Source organism: Nelusetta ayraudi, unplaced genomic scaffold (genome assembly GCF_046127955.1).
Source record: "Nelusetta ayraudi isolate G7.1 ecotype Tasmania unplaced genomic scaffold, CSIRO-AGI_Nayr_v1 ptg000003l, whole genome shotgun sequence".
In the NCBI taxonomy this organism is placed as follows: Eukaryota; Metazoa; Chordata; class Actinopteri; order Tetraodontiformes; family Monacanthidae; genus Nelusetta; species Nelusetta ayraudi.
Window position 1 is genome coordinate 2,148,722 of NW_027466053.1, and position 11,334 is coordinate 2,160,055.

At 46.2% G+C, this 11,334-nt stretch overlaps 1 protein-coding gene and 1 pseudogene across 1 annotated transcript; one reads left to right on the forward strand and one right to left on the reverse strand.

The window, feature by feature from the left end:
* Positions 1-456: 456 nt before the first annotated feature.
* LOC142890854 (histamine N-methyltransferase-like) lies at positions 457-2,768 on the reverse strand (annotated as a pseudogene).
* Positions 2,769-4,961: 2,193 nt separating this feature from the next.
* On the forward strand, positions 4,962-10,941 carry LOC142889744 (uncharacterized). The gene is made up of 11 exons (XM_076028478.1): positions 4,962-5,440; positions 5,971-6,345; positions 7,815-8,168; positions 8,257-8,613; positions 8,851-8,868; positions 9,363-9,426; positions 9,536-9,579; positions 9,864-10,014; positions 10,170-10,283; positions 10,464-10,531; positions 10,626-10,941. Exons 1-11 carry the CDS (start codon positions 5,048-5,050, stop codon positions 10,647-10,649), a joined length of 1,962 nt encoding a protein of 653 aa, XP_075884593.1. The 5' UTR covers positions 4,962-5,047; the 3' UTR covers positions 10,650-10,941.
* Positions 10,942-11,334: the final 393 nt, after the last annotated feature.

Below are 11,334 nucleotides of genomic sequence, written 5' to 3' on the forward strand. Positions count from 1 at the left end.
TGCTGATTAGCTAGCAAATAGCTAATATCATTGTCCTGGTCGTAGTGTCAAATGTGCCCTGCGCTCTCTTTAGCCTTTGGGGGCACAGCATCAGTTGTGTTACTCATTTCATGGATGCACACCGCGACTATTCACAAATTGATTTTTTATTTTTGTATTTTGCATAATAGGCCTACATGTTTTCTTGATAAAGAAGAAATTTGTGAAGTAGTGTTAGTTATTGTGTTGTTGTTGTTAATGTTATAAACAAATGGCATGTGTTTGCATTAAGTGGTGGCCTAAAACAGTTGAGTATCTCTACAAAATCTGTCCAAAAGTGAGAAAGACAAACCTCACCAGGTGTGACATTCTCACCATCTGGAGCAACAAATGAAGGAAGTTGGACGTCTAGTAGGCATAAAGGGGACAAGCAAACAAAGTGAGGTAAGAAAGCACGTATTTACACCAAAACCAGAGTAACATTGGATTTGTATCTTTATTTTGTTCGGACAAAGGTTTTTCTCCAACCTTTTGACATGTTAGGTCTATGACAGAAAAGTTATGGAGAAACTTGCGTCAAAGAGTTTTGCCACATTGAACATGATCTATTCCAGAGTAACACTGTTTGATTGACAGACTTCTTTGAGAAAATAAACTACCAAGATTAATTGGTGAATAAGGGGGAAACAACTGTTACACCTCTTTATGTTTTTGTTTATTCCACATGGGATTTTCAGTAAAAAAAACAACTAAGCGAGACGACCTCTCTGCTGCCTAACAACCTCCATTGCTCAGGCATGAATGAGGATGCAGCTCAGCTTGCTGTCAAACATCACCCTGCCGTCTTTCTCGGTGCTGCACTTGTGCCTGAGAAGATCCAGGATGCCCGATCTGATCTCCGGCGTCAGTGACTCGTAGAAGTTGTCTTTGGCCGTCATGAAGTTGAGCAGCCGTTCCCCAGTCTGACTGCTCGGGTCGAAGCAGTCGGTGATGTCGAACTGGTTGGGGACAGGGAGCTCCTCGTACTTGAGGCCCAGGCTCTTGGCACAGGCGATGACCTCACCCGAGGAGCAATACTGGGTGATGGCATCCACATACGGCTCCTTCTGGCAGGTCTTCCACAGGGTGTCCCAGCCACCTTTTTCTATTCAGTGTAAGATTAAAAAAAAAAAATCACATTATGAAAAAATATACCTCTAAATCTTATTGGTGAGTTGAGTATAAAGTAAAGATTGTAATGGCCTCGCAGAAGACGACCGACCTGCTGCAAGGAGAATCAGAAGTCTGCCATCGTCCTTGAGGAGGCTGTGGTAGAAGCTGATGGTCTCGGCAAGGTCATCCACATAGTAGATCATCTGATGACAGATTGCATGACAAATTGATGACAAATATGATCATGAATATGACATCAAATATGATGCAATGAATGTCTTACAACTGCATATCTAGTGAAAGTGATGTGCAAGTACGTGAATCATGTGTATGAAGTCGAATTTCTTCACGTCTCCTGTCGCTTTAACTCGGCTCATATACTCCTCACTCCTCATGGTGTTCCAAACAAACGGGATCTTCTGAAGGTTTGGTGTCTTTTATGTCAAAGCTGTTCCATAGACACACAAAACAAGGCAACATAATATTCAATGAGTAGTTGTCAAAAATACAAGTATTAACTTGTCTTGAAACAAACATAAAGTTGGAAGAAAAAGAAAAGTTCAAATTCAAAGCTTCAGACTTGCATTTTGCCACTCTGGCTATTGGAGGCGCTCTGATAGCCATTACCTTTGAAATGGCTGGTGAGCTCATTGCTGCTCTCCACAATTTCAGCCCTGATGAGAATGTCAGGGAGTTTGGAGTGGAGGACAGTGAGCATCTGTACATCCATCTCCCCTATGGAAAGCGAGATAGAGAGAGAGAGAGAGAAAGATAGAGAGAGAGACAGAGAGAGAGAGAGAGAGAGAGAGACAGAGAGTGAACAACTTGGGATTATGAGTCTGAGTCACTAATCTCAATGTTATTTAATCGCCACTAACTGATTGTCTTAATTTTTCAGTTTTCCTTCTGCTATGTCCTGTTATTATTATTGTTATTTTTACCACAGAACTTCTTGCACCAACACTAATGCACATATCACATTCAGATTAGAACAAAACAAAACAAACAAACAACACAGGCACTGGGTCATTATCATTGGCCACTACATAAGTGATTGTCCAAGACAACCTTCACTGGTAACCATGGGGAAGCTTCAGCTCTTCCCCAAAGTTTCACCCAGTAACAGCTGCTCGTCACATACCTCCTCCACTTCCCACACCGAGGACATCCAGGATGTTTTTGTCTGATCCACAATGGAAAAAAAAAAAAAAATACAAATGTATAAATCAATGAACTGTGATCTCATGACCACCCTGCTGATCATTTGGTTTTCTGTTACTACTATTACAAATACATAAGATTATAAAATGATGGAATGGAACCCAATAAGTAACCTCAATGAAAGACGAAGTAAACAATAACGTTGCTACAACGTTATTGTCGTAGCAAGCTCAAGTTACCTAGAGCTGCTTTAAAGTACTGTTCTACGCTGGCTAGACCTGAAAGCAGAAAGGTGTCAGCCTGACCAGGACACTGAGTCGTCCTCCATCTGCCTTGCTGTACCTGTTGAATTCCTGGTGCAGGATTTCTCTGAGGCAGGGCACAATGACCTTATGCTCACGTGATCGCTCCCTAAATAACTTAAAGTCTTGCACGGCGGTCCCCTCGTAACAAGTCTTCCTGGTGGTGTCTTCCATTCTCTTAAATGAAAAGCAAATGTTGGGTCGGTAATTATATGGAGTTATGAAATGTGATGCCTTTCTTTAAAAATAAGTTGCATGAACATGCATGCTGCATGTTGCAAAAGTCAACATTACCTCAAGAGTCTGGAGGAGACTTGTGTGTTGCAGCTTCTTATGTGTCTCGATGTTTAACAACTGCGGAGACAGTGACATAAACATTGTGTATGTGGTTGCGTATGTAATTGTGTATATGTGTATATGCATTGCATTGTTCTCTGCTGGTGTGAAGCACTTTGTGTTACATTTTAATTATGTAGAATAAAGTTTTTTGGGTGTCTAAACACACAAACAAGAAGGGAAAGAGCGAGAGAGAGAGGTTTTAGATTTTGAAGTGCAGATATTTAATTCCCTGTGAACTATTGTGTACTACTGTATGTGTAATATTTCATATTTCATATTTCATATTTATTGAAGGGATTGCCCCTTGAGATGCACCATCTCGTTTTCAAGGGGGTCCCAAAATGAACAAACAACCAACAAAAACATAAACACATAAGCATAGCTATATAGATGCTTAAATATATAGCTAAATGCATAGATACACACATATTAACATATACATACATACACACATAGCTTGCTCACCCACTCCCGCCCACCCTGAAGACCACTACACCATCAGCTGATACACAACAGAGTAAATAAGAGGAGGAAAAAATAAATAAATAAATGAAAAATAAAATAAAATAAAATGAGAAGAAGGGGCATAGTGAAAACACATTCAATATATCAGAATAATACATGTACAATCACTTTAAAAACATAAACAGATTGAATGCAGATGTGTATAAAGAGAAGTCCTAAAGTGACTGACGGATGAAATTGATCTAAGGGATAGGGGAAGATTATTCAGTCTGAGGGAGCTTTGTAGAAAAAGGATCTCCTTCCTACCGTTTTAGTAATTTTTGGTATTTCAAAGTAAGGATATTGCAGACGTCTAAATGAATATGACGAGGTAGACTGAACTAAGTACTGTGTCAAATAAGAAGGGCAAGTAAAGTGAATGCATTTATAAATGAAAAGATACCAATGAAGTTGCCTTCTTGATTTGGACTGCAATCAATTGAGGGAATTATACATGAGACAGTGATGAGTTCTGTATGGACACCTCAGTATAAACCTGCACAAAGAATTATATAAAACATTGAGAGACTTGAGGTGATTATCTGTGGTGTTATGATACACGACATCAGCATAGTCAATTATTGGAAGCAATACTTTTATTTTTTTCCTTACATCAAAAGAGAAACAAAAACCATAGGTTTTTTTTAACAATATAATCTATATGTGGTTTGAATGTGAGTTCTGGATCAAGCCAAACTCCAAGATGCTTAAATGAGCTTGCTCTTTCAACACAAGAGCCATTAAAAAAAACGTAAACATACATTCAAAGAGCTCGCTTGTCTATGCCGCGGACCAAACACCATACTGCAGGTCTTCCTATTATTTAACATCAGTTTGTTATTGAGGAGCAAGTGCTATACATTATTGAAGTCAGACTGTAAAGATGATTGAATCTGTGTTATGTCTGAACCAGAGAAATAAATAACAGTATAGTCAGCATAAAGCTGAATTTGGCTGTGTAAACAAAAATCAGGTAAGTCATTAATAAAGATTGAGAAGAGGAAAGGCCCCAAAGTGGATCCTTGTGGGACACCAATGTGTTTGTCATTTTTACCATTTGGTTTAGTGAATGATGTGTGATGTGTAAATTGTTTATACAAATAAAGTTTAGGGGGAAATGTAGAAGTGACACGATAACTATACTATAAAGTATGAACAAAGTTAATTAACGAATTGCACAACATAGCAATGTTGCGGTACTTTGCTTTCTGACCTCAGGATGATCTTCTGACCTTCTGCATGGTTTGAGGAGCACACAGTGTTCTTTGTTTACAGAGGCGGATTGCTGTTGAAACTCCTGCTAGAGGAATTCTGGGCCGTGGTGCCAGCTAACTGTCAACCTCTCCGATCGCCACCAGATGTTTCCCAGCTCTCCAGCCGGCCTCCTCCTTGTATCAAGCACTACTGGTACGTGATTTTCAGCCTGATCACCAATCAATGTCTTCTTTGTATAAACCTCCATTCCTGGCTCCTCCCGACATCCCTCCCCTACACAACCCGAGCAGAGGAGCCAGCTAGACTTGATCTCAAAAGCTCCAGCCAGAAACTCCAGAAGTTCCTTCCACCACACAGACCAGGGCTGCTGCCTTCAGAAGACAGAGGGAAGTACCATGAAGACTTTGGCCATGGTTGTCTTGGCTTTGCTGGCGTCTCTGCAGCCAGCGGCCGGCGCCAGGACTGACCCGGGAGCCTGCAAGCCAGTGACGACCACCTTCTGCCAGGGTCTGGGCTACAGCACCACCATGCACCCAACCGGCGCCACGGGATTCAACCTGCAACAGATTGGCCAGATGGTGGCGACAGCGTGTTCGCCTCACATCGCCACGGTCATGTGTCGCGTGGCAGTGCCGGAGTGCGGCTTGGACACCGACACCCGCCTGAAGCCCTGCAGGGCGCTCTGTGAGAAGGTCAAGACGGACTGCGAGGCGGCACTGAGAACCAAGCGGCTCTACTGGCCGATAAGGCTCCGCTGTGACACTCTACCGCAGTCCAACTGCATCCAGGTTGGTGGGTAGCAATAGCACAACCACTCGCTGTTAATGTTTGTCAACATCTGGGTACATGAACAAAAACAGAGTGTTTTCGATGAGATGGTGGGGGGTGTGGCCAGTCCAGCTGAGGAGCAACAACAGCATCGGGCTCTGTGTTTGGAGCTCGTAAGAGAAAAATGAGGCTGCATCATGGAAGGAAGGATCCCTCCTTACTTAGGAATGGAGGAAGGCAGGAAGGAAGGAAGGAAGGAAGGAGGGAAAGAATGAACAAAGGAAGGAAGGAAAGGAGAAAGACAGGAATAAAGGAAAGTAGTAAGGGAAGGAAGAAGGCAGGAAGGAAAGAGGGAGGAAAGGCATGGTTGAAGGAAGGAGGGAGAGAGGAAAGAGGGAAAGTAGGAAGGAAGGAAGGAAGACAGAAAGGAACGAAAGAAGAATGGCAGGAAGGAGGGCAGAAAGGAAAGCAGGGAGGAAGGAAAGAAGAATGTAGGAAGAAAGGAAGGCTGCTATTTGTCCACCAGCTCCCTTTTTGCTTCTTTGTCCAGGGAGCAGGCAGTCCCGTGGTGGGCACCACCACAGCTCCTCCTCCAGCCTGTCAGACCATCACGGTGCCCATCTGCAAGGACCAGCCCTACTCCCAGACCGTGCTGCCCAATTCCCTGGGCCACCGCACCCAGGATGACGCCAGTCTGGAGCTGCACACCTTTGCGCCGCTTCTCCACGCCGGCTGCTCCGACCACCTCAAGCCGTTCCTGTGCTCCGTCTACACCCCCGAGTGTATGCATGGACGCGCTCGGCCGCCCTGCAGGACGCTCTGCGAGCAGGCCCGTTCCGGCTGCGAGCCTCTGCTCAACAAGTTTGGCTTCCAGTGGCCAGCGGGGCTCCGCTGCGAGGCCTTCAGCACAGACTCCTGCGGCCCGGTAGGTGTCCTCCTGTCTTTGGATGTGGCGATGAAGAGGCGTGACTTGGACTGACCAGCAGGTCTCCCAGCAGAGCCGGCCCAACCAAGCACCTGGTTAAGGCTTCAGTGACCACTAGGGGGCCCCCAAGAGCTACATTATTATTTTGTTAATGTGTTAGGGATGAATCATGTGTTATCTGAGGAATGCGGTGGTAGAAAAACAAGTGTTGCTGGTGTAATGATTCCCACTGCCTCTTCACTCTGAACACAGAGCTCCACAGAACAAAAACAAAGAGGGAAGATGAAGAGGAGATAAAACGGAACAATAACAGTGCCATGTTTTCACTTCTTAAACAGAAAACATGGCAGATTAACAACAAGATGCAAACAATAAGGGGTAGATCCTCAAAAAAGGGCGCGCAGCGGTAAAATGCAGCACGTTTTGCGGCGAGATTGCGGCCGCAATTTGCGCCACAGATGCGGGTATCCACAAAGGTTTTTGCGCTAATGACATGCAGGCGCAAACACTCCCACAAATGCAGCACCTGAAACAGTTGCGAATGTTGCAGTCTGGCAACCTGAGAGCAGTTTGCGCCAAAGGTTGTTCGTGAGTTCATGTGTTTGGTTTGTGTTCATGGATGCACGGAAAAGAAAACAAAAAATTTCAGATCGTGGGCTGGCTGCCCTTGCTGCTGAAGCAAGTAGACATGCAACAAAAGTAAAGCAAAAAAAATTTTTCTCTTTAAAATTTCCCGTTCTCGGAAGTCAAACAGCAAAACTCTGCTACAACAAACGCGCTCCTGTGCGCGCCTGGCATTACGATGCCTCCTCTGTCTGGCCAAGACTGCTGCCATAATGGAAAGAAAGTCAAGAGGCAAGACACGTTAGTCATTATATAAGCAAGACAATCACCAACACCTGAGTACCATTTGTATTTTTCATAGCCCATATAAAATATTGGCATATATTGTAGTCTATGCCTATCTATATATAAGATTTGGGGAGCCATATATATATTTCAGGCTTTTCAGAGAGGAAAGTTTCACTCAGAAGCCAGAAACACTTTGACAGACAGGTTTTGGCCTGGTTTTGGCTGGCGGTGTTTGCGTCCCCTCTGTGGATTGGAATCACCGTTTTTGGCACTATTTACACAGATTTTCTGGCGCAAAAGTCGCACAATTGCTTTGTGGATCTACCCGTAAGTCTTGATTAAAAAATTTTTGTCCACAACAAAAACGTTCTGATGGCAGAGAAGTATATTTAGTCAGCTTGCAGCAGGTGTGTCAGGGGTCAATCATGACTAACAGACACCCTAAAATTAAATGTTGTTCCTTGCTCCATGGAGATCTGGGTCCCTTGGAGGCTTTGCCACCCTGGAGGTCTGGGTCAGCACTATCTCCAAGAACTTAAGACAAATCCGCCAAGGCACAATCATTTCTGTAGTTCTGTAGGATCTGTGGAGGGTCACAAGGTTTTTGTGTTTTCCAGCGTCACAACTCACAGATGCCCGGGACGTGCCAGCCAATCACGGTGCCTTTGTGCACAGGGCTGCCTTACAACGAGACCTTCTTGCCAAACCCCCTCGGCCAAATGCAGCAGGATGAAATCGGCTTGGAGATTCACCAGTATTACCCGCTGGTCAAAGTGGGGTGCTCCCCTTACCTGAAGGACTTTGTGTGCTCGGTGTACACCCCCAAATGTGTGTCTGGAAGACCCTTACCCCCCTGCAGGAGTCTCTGCGAGCAGGCGCGATCTGACTGCGAGCCGATGATGAACCGTTTTGGCTTCGAGTGGCCCAACAGGTTACGCTGTGAGTCCTTCAGTACTGAGTCCTGCAAGGAGGTGAGTCCCTTCTTCTCAGGGCAGTAGACCCAAGTGGAAGGTTGACCTGACCTGTGAGTAACCTACAGTCCTGTGTGTCTTGTCCCAGTACGGGGTGGGTAGCAGTGGGCAGCTCTGCGAGCCAATCAGCATCCCCATCTGCCAGGGATTGTCCTACAACCAGACCATGATCCCCAACCTGCTGGGCCATACCAGCCAGCGGGAGGCCGCCACCAAGATGTCCTTCTTCAACGCCTTTGTGCAGACTGTGTGCCAGGTGGACATCCGCCTCTTTGTATGCATGGTGTACGTCCCCAAGTGCGAGGCGGGCGAAGTACAGCGGCCCTGCAGGTCCTTCTGCGAGAGGTCCAGACAAGGCTGCGAAGGCTTGATGCGCAACTTTGGCATTTCCTGGCCAGAGGAGCTGCAGTGCAACTCCTTCCCTGAGGGCCAAGGCTGCATCTCGGTGAGTACTTGTCCGAACACTCGGCACCCCCTGCAGCGCATCTGGAAGGATGTGAAGTTCTTGTTAGAACATCCTTCCTATACATGTTTTTCCAGAACATTTCCACAATGTGGTTGAATGTGTTCAGCAAGTCCGTCACACCTCCAGGACATGAATGAATTAATCTTAATTGGGAATGCTTTTGAAATCTATTTGTCTGAAATCTGTCTGTCTGTCTGTCTCCTCTTTATTTTACAGGAAGAGAGCAGATCTGAGGTGAGCACAACACCCCCAAAGTCTGGAAACTTGTAAACATATTGCTGTATATAGGGTGTATACGGAGTGCATTCAGGGTGAATGCAGGGTGTGTAAAGGGCGTGTAGAGGGTTGTATATAAGGTGTATATAAGGTGTGTAGAGCGTGTATTCAGGGTGTATAAAGTGTGTGTACAGTTGTATTCAGGGTGAATACAGGGTGTGCACATGGTGTATCCAGAGTGAATACAGGGTGTGTACATGGTGTATCCAGAGTGAATACAGGGTGTGTACAGATTGTGTACACGATGTGTTTAGGGTGTAGGATCCGTGGAGGGTCACATGGTTTGTCTTGTCCTGTGTGTCTTGTCCTAGTATGGGGTGGGTAGCAGTGGTTTAGAGTGTATAAAGGGTGTGTACAGAATATATTCAGGGTGTGTATAAGGTGTATATCAGGCGTGTACAAGGTGTGTACAGGCGAACTGCTGCTGTTGCTAAAGATGATTTGGTCCACAGGCGCTGACTGCTGAAGATCTTCTCGTCAAGCTGAACGCTGGAGGATTTTCTGTTCGGGGAAAATGTCAGTTGCTCTTTTTTTTTTTTTTTTTTACTTTTTAACAACACCTAATTATTCCCAGAATGTGTTTTTCTTGTCTCAGTAAAGATATAATTTTGTCTTTAAAATCCAGCGCTGAGTCTCAGGACGGCCCGTCTACTGCTGACTCTCATGGACGTATCCTCTTCAGTGCTGCTGGTTCCTCTGGTTCCTCTGCTCACAGTTCTCCTCCCACTGCACCACATTTGTCCTTCAGAGCCATCGTGTAAAACATCACTTGTGGTTGAAAAAAGTGGCTGAGATTAGAAAAACCTCGAGCCCCTGTTTGATTTGAATGCAGGTCTTTTAACACAACAAGACCAGCAGGGGGGGATAGCTTGTTCGCGGCCGACCAGGGCCTGTGGGAATGCACTGTGTTTGTGGCTCTCTTGCCAAGGATTTTCTTTAAGCCACGCCCCCAGGAAGACAACTCCGGGGAGCTGGAGACGGTGGAGGTCTTCAAGCTGGAGCACTACGCCGCCGCGCTGCGGAGGGAGTACGTGGAGAGTTACGAGAGCAGGGACCCTCCGTCCGTCAGCCGAGCGCAGATGAAGAAGTCGATGACCGAGCGGGGTGAGTGTTCACCTCTGAGCCTTTTGTTTGAGGCGTGCCGCTGGAAAATCACCCAGCTGCACTTGACCAGAGCCATGTTGACAGGGAACAGGTGAACTGTCCCTTTAAGTGAGTAGAACACCTGGTCAGAGACCTCCCACCTGATCTTCCTGCAGACTTCCAGCTGGACGAAGAGACCTTCAGGACTCTGTGGGTTCATCATCAGTCCGGCGGCGGCATCGACTACGACGAGTTTGTGGCAGTTCTGACCAAACTGCAGATGCTGAAAGGTCAGCTGACCGGCTGGCCACGGCCACAGCCGACGCCCACGGCCATTATCTCGCACAACAAACAAATCAGCTAACCAGCTGCAGAAACACTGGCACCAGACTGGGTCTAGTCTCATGTCACATAAATACACTTTGTTACTTTGTTTCTCCTCCGTGTGTGTGTGTGTGTGTGTGTCTCAGACCGGTTCCAGGCCCACCTGCTCAAACTGCCATGTGACTGCCAGGTGGCCAGCTTCTCCTTCAAGCAGGTGAGCTCGGAGGCTGACCTCTGAGTTTTTACACTGACTCTGGAACAGTGAGTAAATGATGCAGCGGTCACATGGAGTGTGTTTCTCCCCACAGTTCCTGAAGGCGGCGCTGCTGTGAGCGTGCCTGGTTGAGCACGAACGACCTTTGACCCCGTCATCATCACCACCATCATCGTCGCTGCAAGATTTTTAGAAAAAGCGCAATCTGTCTGTCTTGTCAGTGTATTTTGATAAGTGTGGATGGCGGCCTCTGATTGGCTGCATGGACCAGGTGGTTAAATGCTGTTCATATGAAGTCATGGTCCTATATCTTTCAATGTTACAATGTTTATTTTTATGACTGATGATCAACAATGATCAGCATCTGTGTCAAATCAGAAATCAATAAAGTCTGTCGTGACCATTCACAAGGTGTATTACTGATGCGTACTGACCAGCCAATCAGGGGAGGTCGTCTCCTTGGCAAACATCTTGTGACCTCACCACCAACTCGACCGAATAAGCTGACAGGACGCGATGTGAGTCTCCGCAGTATGTCAAAACGTGGCACCACCCCCTGGTGGCTACATGTGGCTCTGCCTCAGCGGTTAAAGCAGTTGGTTTTGGACGTTGGCCCTCTGTGACATCACAAAAGGCACCAACAACTCTCCCGCCCTCCCCAGGGTCCTTCCACCTTGTCATCCAGTCACCTGGAAGGTCTCGTCGTGCATCAGCCAGCTGTGGCTCCACCCCTTTCACCTGACTGTAGCTCCACCCCTTTCATCTGAGCGGCTGAAAATAAATCAGAGGTTTGGTCGATATGG

Coding starts and splice junctions, on each gene's coding strand:
- LOC142889744 (XM_076028478.1), top strand. CDS start 5,048: ATGAAGACTTTGGCCATGGTTGTCTTGGCTTTGCTGGCGTCTCTGCAG. Junction 5,441..5,970: donor CGCAGTCCAACTGCATCCAG/GTTGGTGGGTAG, acceptor TTCTTTGTCCAG/GGAGCAGGCAGTCCCGTGGT. Junction 8,169..8,256: donor GTACTGAGTCCTGCAAGGAG/GTGAGTCCCTTC, acceptor GTCTTGTCCCAG/TACGGGGTGGGTAGCAGTGG.